General features: G+C 40.2%; 1 protein-coding gene across 2 annotated transcripts; it reads left to right on the forward strand.

Annotated features, from left to right (window-relative positions):
- Positions 1–159: 159 nt before the first annotated feature.
- On the forward strand, positions 160–14,734 carry LOC140069325 (high affinity immunoglobulin gamma Fc receptor I-like). Of its 2 annotated transcripts, none has more exons than XM_072114878.1 (6): positions 160–354; positions 1,996–2,016; positions 3,107–3,358; positions 6,686–6,946; positions 10,148–10,429; positions 14,103–14,734. In XM_072114878.1, the coding sequence occupies exons 1-6, from the start codon at positions 324–326 to the stop codon at positions 14,318–14,320; spliced, it is 1,065 nt and encodes a 354-aa protein (XP_071970979.1). In that variant the 5' UTR covers positions 160–323; the 3' UTR covers positions 14,321–14,734. The 2 variants fall into 2 exon arrangements, with proteins under 2 accessions (XP_071970979.1, XP_071970981.1); XM_072114880.1 differs by lacking the exon at positions 14,103–14,734 and adding an exon at positions 11,020–11,498 and having other exon boundaries at positions 162–354.
- Positions 14,735–17,215: the final 2,481 nt, after the last annotated feature.

The following is a 17,215-nucleotide window of genomic DNA, read 5'->3' on the forward strand; positions in this document are numbered from 1 at the left end:
TTACAGATTAGGGCTAAGGCAGCAGGAGTAATCTACTATCACATCTACATCTAATGGCAGATTCCTTATGCTAGGTTCCCTTTAAGCTATTAAGTTTGCTGTCAGTTAATATTTCACCATTCCCTTTCCTTCCTCGATTTCTGATACTTACAAGAAGAGACAGAAATCAACTTCTCATTTTGGATCAGGGCTATTTTTTCTATCCATCCACTGTCCTTTTCTCCATTTTTCCACCAGTGTTTTCTCCTTCCATCCACCAGCATTGTCGCCATCCATCAACCCAAATTCTCTCTATCCATCCGCCAGCATTGTCATCACTCATCATGTCCCCTGAGATGATGGTCTCACTACTCTGTAAGTACATTGATCTCTGCCTGATATCAGATCTATAACAGGGGCTTCTATTATTATATAATTCGGTACTACTGACCACATCATATGTTCTTCTTCACGTAACTTTCCCCTGGTATTTAGTTCTCCTTTGTTTAATAATATTTACTGTATTACTATTATTTTACATCACAATGAAATCTACCATAAAAATCCATCCGGATAAACCAGGGACATTACTCGTAGATCCCGGCACCGGGACTGTGGTATCTTCTTACATTTGTTATGCATGGTCTCTTTCCTTCTAAAATCAACTTTTAAAATAATGCTAATGAGGCTGAGGAGCTCCCCTAGCTACCCTAATCTGATCTGGCTTTACAATTTGTTAAACTGTAACTGTCAGTGTAACAATCTGTAAAGCCAGACTACAGAAGAGTTAGAGGAGCTCTTAAGGTTCATTAGCATAATTATAAAAGTAGATTTTAGAAGGAATGAGGCAAAGGATAACAAATAGAGATGAGCGAGCACTAAAATGCTCGGGTGCTCGTTATTCGAGACAAACTTTTCCAGATGCTCGAGTGCTCGTCTCGAATAACGAGCCCCATTGAAGTCAATGGGAGACCCGAGCATTTTTTTTTATAAAACTGAACAGTAAAAGAACAGTGCAAAAAAAAAATTCCAGATGTTTGCAGATGTTTTACTTGTAAGAACACATTGAAATAACACTATTCTTCACTTTGCAGGTGTGCGCGCGTGTCTCCCGCTAAGTTAGGAGATGTTCAGAACATCTGCAGTGTGAAGAATATTGTTCTTTCAATGTGTTCTGCACTTAAATGCTCCTGTGTTCACTGTTTTTAATGTTTTAATTCTATTCTTCACTTTCCAGGTGTTCGCGCGTATCTCCCGATAGGTTCGGAGATACGTGCGCACATCTGGAAAGTGAAGAATAGAATTAAAACATTAAAACCAGTGAACACAGGAGCATTTAAGTGCAGAACACATTGAAAGAACAATATTCTTCACACTGCAGATGTTCCGAACATCTCCGAACCTAGCGGGAGACACGCTGCACACCTGGAAAGTGAAGAATAGTGTTATTTCAATGTGTTCTTACAAGTAAAACATATGGAAACATGTGTAATATTTTTTTTTTACAATAAAAATACTTTTATTCAATTTATTTTATTAATTTACTGCTCGATCACGAGCCGGCGAGATACTCGTCCGAGTAACGAGCCGGTCCGAGTATGCTAATACTCGACCGAGCAGTATACTCGGACGAGTATACTCGCTCATCTCTAATAACAAATATAAGAAGATTACCACAGTCACAATCCCAGTTTATTAGGGATTTGGATGGTAGATTTCCTTTAAATATAAATTAAGGCTTATTTACTAAGGGTCCACAGCCGCACTTTCATCGAACTTTCCGAGATTTTCGGCTTTTGCACGGCTGTGACAGATTGTGTCGGATTAGTTGAAAAATACATTTTTTTTGTCTTAGTTCCATTTTGTCTCTTTTACATATAGAACTTTAGCTTTATATCCAACCCTTGGCTGCATTGCATTAAACTTGTATCAAAAGATGTAGATGTCATTTATAGATAAATACGCTTCAATTTGTTGTACAATACATTTTGATATTTTTTTCGCTTCCTTTTATAGTGTTGGTCTCCTTAAGTGTCGGTAAGTTACATATGAAATATCCTATATACACAGTATCTTGAAGAAAGCCTACTTGCATATTGATTACTATTGCAGTTGAAATGTCTTCTCCTCTCCAATACCTGTCATGAAAAAGTTTCCAAAAGACCTAGAGTACTATAAAATGGAGATCCCCCAATATCATACCCAACCTATATTTTGCTAACAAGTTTAGAATCTGTAGAGTTTGAAAAAAAATGGAGAATCCATTAGCTTTGTCCTGCCTCAGGAAGATGAGAGATTCTAGTATTTTTAATAGGGTTTATTTAATGTAAAACAAGGTATCCGGAGAGAACCAGGGCAGATTCTGGGCTACTTGCTGCCTGAGACGAAAAGTGAAATGTCTATGACTTATCACTGCTGAATTCACCTTCAGATGTTTTCAGCTCTGTGCTGCAAATCCCCCACACTATGCACCTAAAAATATCACAGTCACTTACAGTATAATGTCACTTGGATAACAATCTTAAATATTTTATAAATAATAATAAAACATCCTACACAGTATATAGTACACAAAATAAATTACAATATGTACAGCACTCATGAATTATATTATAAAGCAGAGACCCTATTCTAATTAATAGCATATACAGCCATAGCCCCCTCCCTAAACAATATATAGGTAGCTTATACAGACAGAGCCCCCTCCCTAATTAATACATAAATAGCATATAAAGCCATAGCCCCCTTCCAAAATAATTTATAGATAGCATATACAGAGAGAGCCCCTACTTATATAATACTTAAATAGCATATACAGCCAAAGCCCCTCCATAAATAATATATAAGTAGAATATACAAAGATAGCCCCTCCCTAATTAATATATACATTGCATATATAGCCATAGCCCCCTCCATAAATAATATATAGTTAGCATATACAGACAGAGCCCCTCCCTAATTAATATATAAATAGAATGAACAGACAGAGCCCCCTCCCTAATTAATCTATAGCCAGCATTTACAGCCAGGGCCCTCCCTAGGTAGCTTATAGAGCCAGCGCCCCCTCCTAATTATGTTTAATCAGATAGGTGCAGATTATGTTTATAGTCTCTGTATTCTGTTGTAGGACATTCATCCAGACCGGTGGTGACTTTTACTCCAAACTCGAAGAGGATATTTACCACTGAATCTCTATCAATGACTTGTAATGTCGGCCCTAATGTACAAGAAGATCAGACATATGATTGGTTCAAAACTGGGACACACGTACACAATGGTCAAAATTACACAATAGAATCTGCTGAAGCATCTGACAGCGGTAGTTACCAATGTTTTTCGCAACATGCAAGTGACCAGCAAAGACTGGAAGTCAGTAATGGTGAGTAAATAGGATTTCTCAATGCCCAAGTATGTATTAGTAATATCAGTGTACGGCGCTTTACTGCTAGTGCCTCACAATGCATCAAGACAACCATCAGGTGACTAATCTATAGCCCCCCCCCCACCACCACGAATAGTAACATGATGTTACAAAATTCTATCCTGCCAATCCTGAGTAATCAACATCATTAGTATTGGATCTCGAGAGCCACAAAGGGCCATGAGGTCGTCATCACCTCGGTACCACCCATTTTATATTACAGATCGTAATTGGAATATTTTTAAAACCAAATATTTTAATTTGACTTTACTTTCAGATGGGTGGTCCTAGATTAAAGTAGACATCCTGGCTCCACACATTCGAACTGGAGAAATTAGAAAATATTTACATTGATAGACAGTTAGAGGAGCGTTACCGTTACCGTGAAAAGATGGAAAAGTTAAGGTTGATGGTGCTTATTAAGTGTCAATTTAGGGTTTTTCCACTAAAATGTATTTACCTACTTGGGTGTCAAGTTAAAAGTGTTCTCCAAGAGCATGGAAAACTAAAGACAGCATATCTATCCTACTCCAACTACTGGTTCCTGCATCTTTCCGGCACTACTGTTTTTTGGGCCTTCACATGGCTGGGGGTTTTGGGGGAGGTGGTTCACAGGACCCATTTCATCCAATAAATGGCCTCCTCAAATATGTGACAACACTTCAGGAGACTTCATATCCGGTGTTGCGTACTGATGAAGCCAGGCATTGAATCATGTGGAACATCCTGCAGGGTGCAGGCCAGCAATGTGCCAGGAACCAGAAGCCAGTTAAGGGTAAGTATATACCACGTTCCAAATTATTATGCAAATATTTATCTCTGATTTTACTAAATGGTCAATGCAAATAAATATAAATATAATATGTAATATAAATAAGTATAATAAATGTCATCACCTGTTAGAGTATAAATCTAATTTTATTGAATAAACCTCCCAATGATAACAGAATATTCTTAAAAAAATAACCTCAACATGAACTGCAGAGTTTCCAAACATTTTATAGGTTATGAAGAACTGAAAATGGTCATTTGTTGCATATTGCAGCATTAGGAGGTCACTGAAATCAAAAGCTATTTCAATCCGAAACATCCTATCAGACCAGGTTTCATGTTAACGCAGGACCCTTCTTTGATATCACCTTCACAATTCTTGAACACGTGAGTTTTTGGGGAGTTTCCGCTTTAATTTTTTTGCATGATGTTAGAATCTCCTCTCAGAGCTGATGTTTTGATGTGAACGGCCTCCCACCCTCTTAGATCTTTTGCTTGATGATACTCCAAAGGTTTTGTATAGGGTTGAAGTCAGGGGAAGATGGTGGCCACACCATGAGATTTTCTCCTTTTATGCCCATAGCAGACAATGGGGCATATTTACTTACCCGGTCCATTCGCGATCCAGCGGATTCGGGTCCGGCCGGGATTCACTAAGGTAGTTCCTCCGCCGTCCACCAGGTGGCGCTGCTGCACTGAAGTTCCCCGGAGGCGCGCTGGAATGCCCTGAAATTCACCGGCCTATACCTGGTGAAGGTAAGTGTCATTTTCGCGACACATTTTTTGTCTTAAATGCGGCGGTTTTTCCGAATCCGTCGGGTTTTCGTTCGGCCACGCCCCGCGATTTCCGTCGCGTGCATGCCAGCGCCGATGCACCACAATCGCGTGCGCCAAAATCCCGGGGCAATTCAAGTACAATCGGCGCAAATCGGAAATATTCGGGTAACATGTCGGGAAAACGCGAATCGGGCCCTTAGTAAATGACCCCCAATGTCTTCAACATGAGATGGGGCATTGTCTTGCATGAAGATAATGATTGTCCTGCATGAGATGGTGCATTGTCATGCAGGAAGGCCCAATTTTTTTGTAACATGGAAGAAAGTGGTCACTGAGAAACTCTAAATACTTTGCTGAGGTCATTTTCACACCTTCAGGAATCCTGATGGGGCCAACCATCTCTCTCCCCATGATTCTAGTCCAAAGCATGACTTTCAAACCTCCATGCTGATGTTGCAGACTTGTTAGGACATGGTGGCCATCCATCAACCATCCACTACTCCATCCAGGGTTGCACAACACTCATCAGTAAACAAGACTGTTTGAAAATGAGTCTTCATATACTTTTATACACCACAGCAAGTCTTTGAAGAATTCTACACTTTGGGGTTTGCGGGACTCCAGAGGCACCAGCTGCTTCAAATATGTGTCTGCTGGTTTGCAATGGAATTTTAGCAGCTTCTCTTTTGGAGTAATGCTGCAAATTCAACAAATGACCATTTTCAGTTCTTTACAAGCTATAACATTTTTGGAAACTCTGCTGTGCCTGACGAAGGTCCGGGTACCGGACCGAAACGCGTATCAATAAACCAGTATTGAATTTTAAATATTATCCCTTGGAGTTGATTCCGTGTTGAGCGCTAATTCACCTCGCTCCAGGAGCTCAGAGCTACAAGCTGACTGCATACCACGACCTATCGGTCTACCCCTGGGCGGCTAAAGGTAGAAAGAAGATCAGTGCCGGAAACCTCCCATCCTACATTATATGCACAGTCCCTTGTTCTACAAGGTGATGATTGCGGGACTCCATAGGCGCCAGCAGCTTCAGCTATCTGTTTGCTGATTAATGGCAATGTAGCAGCTTCTCTTTTGGAGTAATGCTGCAAATTCAACAAATGACCCATTTTCAGTTCTTTGCCAACTATAACATTTTCGGAAACTCTGCTGTGCAGAATAATTTGGAGCTGTGTATTTTAAGTTTTTTGAACATTTTTTGAAGAATTTACTGCTATCATTGGGAGGTTTATTCAATAAAATTTGATTTATACTCTAATGGGTGATGACTTTTATTATACTGCCATTTGCATCGACCATTTAGGGATAAATAACTTTTGCATAATAATTTGGAACAAGTGGTATATCTACGTATGTGAGCTACAGTTGTATGCCCAGGCCCTTTGTAGAACACCCTACAGCTCAAATAGATGACTCTACTGTCAGATAGTCTCAGGAGACTTGTTAAAATAATTTTTATTAGAAAAAATTCTGCCTTCATATAATGGCATAACAGAGGAAGACATTTTTGGCTTTCTGTAAGCTAGTACTGTATGTTTTTATTATGGATTTCCAAATTGGGCATGAGGAGCATCCAAAAAAGGTTGTGCTTTCCCAGTATCTTTAGACATCTGTATAGGTACAGGAAGAGAATATGAAGGTCTTAACATAGATATATATCTGAGGACAAACTTCTATGTGATAATATAGGTTATACAGCTAGTATTTCATGTTATGTTTCAGGTTGGGTCATCCTGCAGGCCCCTAACTATGTTTACGAAGGAGATGACTTGACTTTACGATGCCACCACTACCCTGGATACCCTGCCGGACAGACAAGATTTTACAAAGATAACAGAATCATTCAGAACTGGAGCTACGACGAATTTTTTCATATTGCAAAACTGGATGTAGAAATGTCTGGAACGTATAAATGCAGAAAAGAAGTGAAACATCATCTAATATATTACAAACATGGAGACGAGGATTCTATTTTTGTTCGAGGTAAATATAATCTCATGTACCGTATATTCCGGCGTATAAGACGACCTGGTGTATAAGACGACCCCCCTACTTTCCTGTTTAAAATATAGAGTTTAAGATATATTCGCCGTATAAGACTACCCCTTTTCCAACGCATACAAAACACCGGTAAAAATTAAAATTATGCCCCCCTCCCAGAAGCCATAATTAATGTCCTGCCCCACCTCAGTAGCTATAATTAATGTCCTGCCCCCCAGTAGCTATAATTAATGTCCTGCCCCCCAGTAGCTATAATTACTGTCCTGCACCCCCAGTAGCTATAATTACTGTCCTGCACCCCCAGTATCCATAAATAATGTCCCCCACCACCAAATAGGGCCCTATATATTTAAGCTAAATAAAAAACATAATTCTTACCTTATCTTCCTCTTCGTGCTGCCTCTCATCAGGGGATCCGGCGCAGGCGACGGCTGATGACGCATCTGCAGGTCAGGTGCCGGGTCATAGACCTCAGCAGACCCGGCGCAGGCAGACGCGTCACATAGCCTGCGTCAGCGATGGCAGGTAAGTAGTGTGAGGTGGGTGGGACGGGGGCGGACCGGGGGCCCGTTCTAATTTTGAATTACGACAGCTCCGGGCCCTCCTGATCCAGCGCACGGACCAGATGCAGAACAGTCCGTGCGCTGTAACAGGCAGGCCCGCGGCTGTCACAATTCAAAACATCTGCCCGCTGTGCTGCGCCGAGTTATCAGCGCAGCGCAGGGGTCAGGTGCGGGCCTCTGACTGACCGGCAGCGGAGCTTCGGTGGATCGCGGGAAAGGTGAGAAACATTACCGGCGTATAAGATGACCCCAGACTGGACAGAAGATTTTTAAGCCTTCAAAAGTAGTCTTATACGCCGGTATATACGGTAATTAAAAAAAAACTTAACTTTTGACCACTGTATATCATCATAGGACAAGGTTTAATATCAATATAAGTCAAAGGGCAAATAAAAAATAGGTAAAATGTGCTAAAAAAATAGATATTTTACTCCTTAGGAAGAATCAAGTTTTATTATATTGGTTTTAATAAGAACTTTTAAAATAAAATAAAATGAATGAATGTTTAAAAATCCCCCAAAGACCCATTCCATATAAAAGTCCCATAATCGAATATAAAATAATGTGAACAATAAATTCTCCACACAAACCCTACAAATATGGTATTGACGCGTCCGTTACAACTTGCACGGTAAAACTGAATCATTATTAAACCTGCACAATGAACACCATAAAAAATACACCAAAACTTGATGTTTTTTACCTATCTCGTCCACAAAATAAAAAAACAAAAAAGTTTGAATGATACTTGTGTAAAGTACAGAATGTCCAGCAAAAAGAAAGCCCTGAACCGGCTTCACAGAGAAAGAATGAAAGTGTTATTTGATGTAAATAGCTGTAGATTATTTCCAACATTGGGCCACATTTATCAATAGTACAGAGTGCGCCAGATTATTGAAAAGTTCTTCATTGATCAAGCGCACCCTGAAAGCGGAGATTGTGCTTCAACAGAATGCACCAGTTTTTGTTGGTGCACTCAGTTTAACTGGCAGGCACCGCATTTCTGTTGAGTTGCTGTAATAAATGAAGAACAAGGTTGGAATCGGCAGCGGAACGCCCTTTTATGTGCAGAATTATGTGACATGTCTTCATTAATCTGGCGCCCCCTGCACCGATTGGGAAGTGTTCACCATTTTTTTATTTTTTTATTTTATGCTGCAGAATTGCGGCGCAGACAGTATTGTGGCACATGTCAGTAATAAACGAGGGTCTATCGAAGCCGTAACAGCCCCTTTTTATTCTGCAAAATTTGTAAACTGTAAATGCAAGGCCTGGCGTAGAGATAAGCTCTGCGCAGGACCAGGATGTATCAGGCTGCGCGAGTATCGGGCTGTACAAGTTAAGATCTACCCTGGTCACATTAAACATGGTCATCTGAGGACATCTCATGCCGTAACCTCCTTCTAAAAGTGCTTGAACAGTAGGTGTAGTCTCCAAAAGGCAGCTCGAGTCTAAGACATTAGAAAGATCTAGCGATCCATGTAAGAATAATAATGGTTCCATATTTACTGTCACTCAACTCAGAAAGTAGTAGAACTCAGAATAGATTTGGATCATCAAGATTCGATGGCTGGGGGGGGGATTCACTTCAAACACCCCGCCATTTCTGCCTGTGACCGGTACTGGCAAACTGCAAATTCTTTAGATGCCATTGGCAAAGTTGCCAGTGGCATATAAATGGCCAAACCACCTTTGCTGTCATTATTATTCCGCTCCCTGATGATGTCTTTGGGAGCAAAGATCCTCCCCAAAATGCCAACGTGCAACACAGCCGGCATGTTGGTGCCGGCACATGAGCATCCATAGAAGCTTAGATGCCCCTGACAAATTAAATAGTTAACACCCACAATAGGTGCTGGGTGTCACTGGTGGAAGTGCTGAACCCAGACCCCAACAAAACTTTAAAATTCGGGTTTTAAAGACCTCGCTCATCACTACTCTGAAAGGGTCAATCATAATGATCTTTAACTGACTTCAAGATTAAGATAATATTATCATAACAGGCATCAGACAGATACCTCTGGGAGTCCGAATTCTCCAAAAGAAGAACTTCATAGTTGATTTAGAGTCTGTCTTAGATGGACACCGTTTCTTATGTTAACTGGTCCTCAAGAGTTTGATGTAGAACACTTTGAGATTAAAGGGGTTGTCCGAGAGTTCTGAAAAAAAAACTAAAGGTGGCCGGGAGGGCGCTGCTTAAAAAAAGTCCTAAACAAACATAGCCGCCGGAGCAGCACTGGATTCAGCTTCCGTCTGGCCGTGGCCAGCCACGCCTGCCCATCCCTATTAACAGCATTGTGTATGGGAGCCGGAAGGTTGTCGGGTCCGGCCAGAAGCTGAGTCCAGCGCTGCTCTGGCGGCCATGTTTGTTTACACGGCGCCCGGACCGGAGCGACAGCAGCTCTGGAAACCGGAGGGCATCGGAAGGTAAGTAGGACTTTATTTTTTTAAGCAGCGCCCTCCCGGCCTCCCTTAGTTTTTTTTTGGAACTCGGACAACCCCTTTAATAAACTGATGCCACCATGACATTCATATAATGATATCTTGTCAGTACTCTTTTCTAGTAAAATGGACCCAAATCAATCTACCAATTTACATATTAATATTACTGTTTTTCTAGAGCTTTTCACAACCCCAACAATAACAGTGAGCCCAAATCCAGTTCGGAAGGAACAGAAGATGACCTTGAAATGTCAGACCAGTCTCCATCCTCCCAGGCCGAATACACAACTGCAGTTTGCTTTCTACAGAGAAGGACAAATTGTTCAAGAATTCAGCAACAATGATACCTATGAAGTTTTCAATGTTCACTCTGAGGATTGTGGGAAATATTTATGTGAAGTTAAAACTATAGATGGCAAAGTAGAGAAGAAAAGTGCAGAGCAGTTGATCCAGATAGAAGGTGAGCAAAGATGATACCTCTGTTTTTATGTCACCCCCTTACCTTTTAGGGCAATTAAGGAGAGATATGGTTGAACACATCTGTGTAATATTAACTCACATAGAACCTTTCAATACCTCCATTAACTCTTCCTTTTTACATCCTTTGATTGGTGGCTCTCCACTGATTTCATTGGGTTTTTTTCATTAGCCTCCACCATTCCAAAATAATTTCTGTCTCTTTTTTTGCATCTAATATGTCGGAAAAGCAAAGTCAAGGACGATCTATCTGACAGTAAAGAACACAGTTAGCATAATGGGTAATAACACTATGCTAATTCTGTGCCATATTGTCGGATGGGTGATCTTTGACTGAAGAAGACCACTCACAACCTTTATGATGGTAAAGATTTGTATATAACTAGGACTATAGTGGCTAAAGAAATAATTCCAGCTGAGCCAGAATCAAAACCAATCAAAAGTCATTGGTCAATAAAAAAGGGTGAAAGTTTCTACTTAATTATCCAGAGAAATTGAAGTATGGTTTTTACGTTATTTTGAAGGACATTTTTTTTTTAATTACGAATTTTCATTAAATTTAATTTTTTGCAGACAACACAAGAAATTAAATTTGGATAAAAATGGCTCATACATTTCAGCCTTTTCTTAAACGCAGAAGGAACAACATCCACATATAAAAAGTGCTGCAAAATGTATCTTCTGCCATATAAAATGGATGAAGTCCATAGGGGAACAAAACAGAAAACTCCACACTCATGTTGGGTGACTGTATCCATCTGGACTGAACATCCAAGCTTCCCCAGCTGAAGATTTACAGCCACATATATTGCTATATACTCTAACCCACTGTCTGCAAAACCTAGAATAGTCTACAAAATATTCCCCTGCTACGTATTCCTATAGGCTTATAAAATGGCCAAAATTATTTTATTTCCAGTTTTATTTCAAAGAATAACCAAGAGGAAATATCGGAAAATTTTAGCAAATTTCTTTAGCAAATTTTTGCAATCCTATGTTCATTCACTTTGAGCTTGTTATAACTTTATATTGCCAATAAAGGTATAAATTACCAGATTGTCTAATTCTATTGCAACATCCAGTAGTTGTCCATACACTATAGGGGACATTTATTATATGTCGGCGCACCGCGTGTCAGTGCATGATGAACCCTATAGGAACACTAACCCTCAGAAACCCTATAGGAATCCTAAGACTGACCCTCAGGCATGCGGGACACAATCAAGAAGATATGGGCCGATCTACCTAGTTTAGATTTGCAATAGAACCAAAAGTTCTGTTTGAACAATCACAGGCTACAGCAAGGGTTGGAATATTTTGCTCCCTTCACGCCCCTCCATGAAGACTTGAAGCATAAGTGGCATAAAGGAGAAAATAGTCGCAACTCCTAGCAGTTCACAAGGAATTGCAACTATTTCATAGCTTGTACTCCTCAACTGGTGCACATGCCTTGGTGAATGTGCCCCATTGTGTACTTAAGCGTAATGATGCTTAACCCAAAATGCACAGTAAGTTTATTCTGCAATAATTATGTAGCTCATCAGAGAAAAGTGCATCGATAAGGAACATTGTGTAATATTCCATCCAAAGACCAATGGTAGAAGAAGCAGTAGCTCCAGCAATGAGAGTCATGGACCAAAAAGCGTTATGAGAAGTCATACATGGGGATGACATTTATCAAGACTAGTGTAGAAGCACTGAAATAATCACAATTGCCAACAAACTGACATCGATTGGGATTATTTCTCACTTCAATCCATCTCCATACCAAGAGGGCATGAAAGGGTGTGAAGCGGATGCAGCCGGTGCTGGAGTGGGCCGCTTCAAGGCGTGACTGCCCCATACACACGCTGCAGCTCACAAACTTATACCAGGTAGGACCTGGTATAGAAATGTACTCCGCGCAGCCCCAAGGGGCAGGGATTTTATCAAACGATAGCATATAAGCGCTAGCATATGATAAATCTTCCCTATTCACTCAAAGGTTATTGAGTATAAAGCAAAATATGTGATTTTCAATGTAGACTTCCAGATGTTTTCAGTTGTTCACAGTGTTCACATTAGAGCACATGCGATATCCCAGCATAGGATTTCATGGAACACCTATTTCTAGAGCACATCAGGGGATGGACTTGCAGCTCCAACCCTTCTAGTTGATCATACGAGCATGAACCATCTATTAACCTTGATGTTATATGTGGGTTCATCTGAAGGTCATCTACCTAATTCCAAGCATAAGTGGTTCTAAAACAGTCCAAAACTTTACATTTTACAAAAGTATCTAAATTTTTCCAAACTGTGGAGAACTAAGCAATTTTAAAGGGAACGAGTCACCTCTGAATAGGCACGTAAGCTATAAATATAACCTTATACATGACTGTAGATGTAGGCGGTTTGGGAGGTAGCCTGGGGCCCATGGCCATTCAAACCACCCACCAAATTTTATACTGAGACCTTTCTGTTGGAAGTGAATCCCAGACTTGTATGGGGCTATAATATTCATATAGCGCAGAGCCCATAAGAGCCTTAATCTACCCCTGCATGTGCCCCATCGTTTCTTGTGCGATTACTCTGCATGGGACCTTCGATAAAAAAACAGCTTTTATTCATGTCCTGGTGTAGCAGTTATCCAGTAAGGATGTGTGGGAGCTCAGTTATTCTGTCAAGAAAGTCTATTTGTGCATTTTGTAAATTGCACAGTTGCCCAGCAGCTAAGATTATGGAGCCAGTTATGAGATCAAAAAAGAGGGAATAGAGTCAGCTCACCTGAAGCTTGAGTAGCAATTTTGGCATGGCTGGAGCACGGACAACTCAGTTTTAAGTCCACATACGAAAAGAAAAAAGCACGCTAGGTCCGGCTTCACACAGCGATCCAAAGTAGATAAAACATAGAAATTTATTTCATGTATTTAAAAATTCATCAAGACCAACGAACATGTCGGATAACACGGAGCAAACACAGCGTCATTGCCTACGCGTTTCGGTAAGAACCTTCATCATGGCAGTTATGAGATCCCTCCATGGTCATGGTCTTTCCTCTTCCAGTCATGTTCCATAATCATATCAGGCCAAGGAAGAGAAGGACTTCTCTACAAATACTCAATCATTCCAGCAGAGAGTGAAAAGTTCTTCTGTGTGTCCATCAATTGCTACATGGAGCTAATGCTGTAAATATCCTAACCCTAGAGACCCCAAAAAAACAATCCCATTGCATGGTAACATTGAGTATGGAAGAGCCTAGAGCCATTTAGAGACATGTAAGCTCATCTACTGTAGCTAAGTATTACATCAGTATAAGCATAACATCAGTTGGGTATCTCTCCAGTTTCCAATATGCTGCATTAGTAGAAAAGTTCTTGCAACGGTTCCGCAAAAAACACCTTGTAAACAGATCGGAATGGATACAATAAGGGTCTTATTAGAGTCTTGTATAGATATCATAGACTAGAAATCTATTGCTAACCTTGATTTTGTCTACCTAAAACTTGGGTCCTGTTTTTTAGGAGTAAAATTATCAAAGATCAGAGGCATGTTTAGGTTAGTTATTACTTAATCTGCAAAAAGGCCATTCCTTAAAAATAACATATTGCAATGAATGATAAAGTTATCCATGAAATGATCAAAAAATAATCTAACTCAATAAAAACATTTTTTAGATCCCGCACAAAATGCTGGCTACACTGGGCTGAATATTATCCGTCTGATACTATCCGGATGTGTAATAATAACTGCTGCGCTATTTGTCTTCTATCATATAAAATGGATGAAGTCCATGGAAGAAGCAGCTGCTCCATCTACGGTACAAGATTCACCAATCTTCCATCTTCAGAAATACTGTCAAATACCTGGAGACACCAACAGTCAACTGACTTAACAAGAACCTGTCACCAGCGACCCCCAGCGGTGCACCATCCATGAGTCGAGTTCAGTCTCTTGTCTCAGGCAGTAACTGCAGCAAGATGGGGGGCAGCATCAGTGTTATAAAGCAGGACTGACGCCTAAAAATAACGTAGCAAATTTACTAAGAACAGTGCAGTATGTATAAGGTGCAGTTTGCCTGTGAAGTCTGCAGGGGGCGCCAGATTCAGGATTTCTGGGACCCCCTGGACTTCTCCAATAGAGTGCGCCACTTTTTTTGGCGCACCTTTAACATTAGGCGTGCAACACATTTTAATTTGGAGCACGGTCCGACTGAGCACCGGAACGTCCCCTTTAATTGATAAAAGATGACACATGGGGTGCAGACACTTCCTTACATACCTGTGCAAGCAGTTTTCATAGAAAGAACGTGCAAAGTCCTTCAGAAAACTGGCCCACGGTCCTTAGTATTCATGAGGGGGCGGGGTTGGGGCGTGGTTAGGGGCGATGACTGCCACATGATGCGTGGCAGTCACCACCACCCTATGGAGTGAGCGGGGCGGTCCAAGGCGCTTCCTCCTGATGATGGTGGTGCCCAAAATTGTGGCACCCGGCTCCCAATGCCGCAGCCATTTGAATGCTGCTGGCATTTAAAGAGTTAACACCCATGATTATTGCCATTACCGATTGCGAGAGTTAATGGTGTGGGGTTGAGCTGAATCCAGACTCCGAGCTGAACTTCTAATAAATCTGGAAAGTTCAGTGCAAACCCAAAATTTGCTATCCATGAGCCAAAATCGATTCCACGTAAAATCACTGAACCGCCACTGTGAAAAAAACACCAGCTTAAGAGAGCCCCAAACAAAGAAAACTAAAATTTCCAATATGTAAAAGTGGTCTGGTACTGTGGTCCTCATGGCCCAAATACATTTCTACATGCCCAGATTGGTTTTAAAACATATTTGAGTGTTACTTTATCCTATTAAAAAATGTATATTCCACCAACTTGAAAAAAAATTCTATATATCTAAAAAAGGGAAAACATTCTAAAACTAATAAAGCTAATCCTATACAGGGTGTTAAAAAAACGGATGGAGTAGTGGAATAGCTTGTGAAATACATCAAATTGAAAAACTAAAAATATGTGTCACATATTTAAAAAAAAATTAAATCTATCCAATGATACCAAAGTCACCCCCTTCCCAGCCCTCTGGGGGTGGGGAAGGGAGGCAACTTAAAAATCTTACATGGGAACACCCATTTTTTATTGCAGATTTGAGATTACCCAGGAAAAATTAAATTTATTTGACCAAGGTCTTTTTAATTTTGGTGAAAGATCTCACGGTCACCAAAAATCGAAATGTGGCCACAAATGTTGAAGAAAGGGATATTTTTATAAATACACACAAGATCCAAAATCTGAAAATGGACTTGTGCAATATTCTTCTAAAAGCTATACAATGTTACTAACTTCAATCACTGAATGTCAAGAATTCAATATTTAAAAACTTTGTAGGCAACAAGAAAAACCCCAATTTTAAGAGGTGAAGAGACTTAACTCTTCCCAACGCGTGTCGGGTCCCGGGGCATGGAGAGGGCTCGTGGGCATATTGCAAAGGCTGTTTTCCCGCCGATCGCCGCCGGCAATGCTGCTGCCATCTTGCCGCGGATTGTTGCTCCCCCTGACAGCATCGGGGAGCACCGATCTGGCGCCATGACAGCCTTGGGTCTTACGATCGGCTAATTGCACATTGTAATAAATGAAGAGGAAAATCCCCATATACTGCCATACTGTAGTATGGCAGTATATGATAGGATCGATTAAACAACCCAGGGTTAAAGTCCCCTAGGGAGTCTGAAAAATAGTAAAAGTACAAATAAAAAAAGTTTAAAAAAAATTATAATAAAAAACCCTAAAAATTCTAATCACCCCCCTTTCCCTAGAACTGATATAAATATAAATAAACAGTAAAAATCATAAACACATTAGGTATCGCTGTGTCCAAAAATGCCTGATCTATCAAAATATACTAACGGTTTTTCACTGCGTTTAACCCCGTAATGGAAAATAGTGCCCAAAGTCGAAAATGCCTATTTTTTTTTGCCATTTTGAAAAATATTAAAAATCAATAAAAAGTTATCAAATGGTTGTACAGTCCTAAAAAATTATAGCAATGAAGATGCCATCAAAAGTCGCAAAAATAACACCACCCACAGCTCCGTACAACGAAGTATGAAAAAGTTATTGGCGCCAGAAGATGGCAAAAATCATGTATGAAAACATTATAAAACCTATACAAATTTGTTATCCCCATAATCGCACCGACCCAAAGAATAAAGTAGACCTGTCATTTGGGGCGCTCAGTGAAAGCTGTAAAAGCCCACAAGAAAACGCTGCAAATGCGTTTTTTCACCATTTTCACTGTATTTGGAATTTTTTTCCCGCTTCCCAGTACATGGCATAGAATATTAAATACTGCCACTATGAAGTGCAATTTGTTACGCAGAAAATAAGCCGTCACACAGCTCTTTATGTGAAAAAATAAAAAAGTTATAGATTTTTGAAGGTAGAGAGTGAAAAATGGAAGTGAAAAAACTAAAAAGAGCCCTGGTCTTTAAAGGGTTAAGCAGGGGCATAAGTAGGAGAGGCAGGTCCCATAGCAGATTTTTGCATGGGACGCCCTCCCCCCTTTACACCCACACATGTTTATGCAATCACACACATTTATACACTGTTACATCTATACATACATACATTTATACACACATTTATACACTGTTACATCTATACATACATACATTCATACACACATTTATACACTGTTACATCTATACATACATACATTCATACACACATTTATACACTGTTACATCTATACATACATACATTCATACACACATTTATACACTG

Source organism: Engystomops pustulosus, chromosome 7, assembly GCF_040894005.1.
Source record: "Engystomops pustulosus chromosome 7, aEngPut4.maternal, whole genome shotgun sequence".
NCBI lineage: Eukaryota > Metazoa > Chordata > Amphibia > Anura > Leptodactylidae > Engystomops > Engystomops pustulosus.

Coding starts and splice junctions, on each gene's coding strand:
- LOC140069325 (XM_072114878.1), top strand. CDS start 324: ATGTCCCCTGAGATGATGGTCTCACTACTCT. Junction 6,947..10,147: donor GGATTCTATTTTTGTTCGAG/GTAAATATAATC, acceptor CTGTTTTTCTAG/AGCTTTTCACAACCCCAACA. Junction 10,430..14,102: donor GCAGTTGATCCAGATAGAAG/GTGAGCAAAGAT, acceptor AACATTTTTTAG/ATCCCGCACAAAATGCTGGC.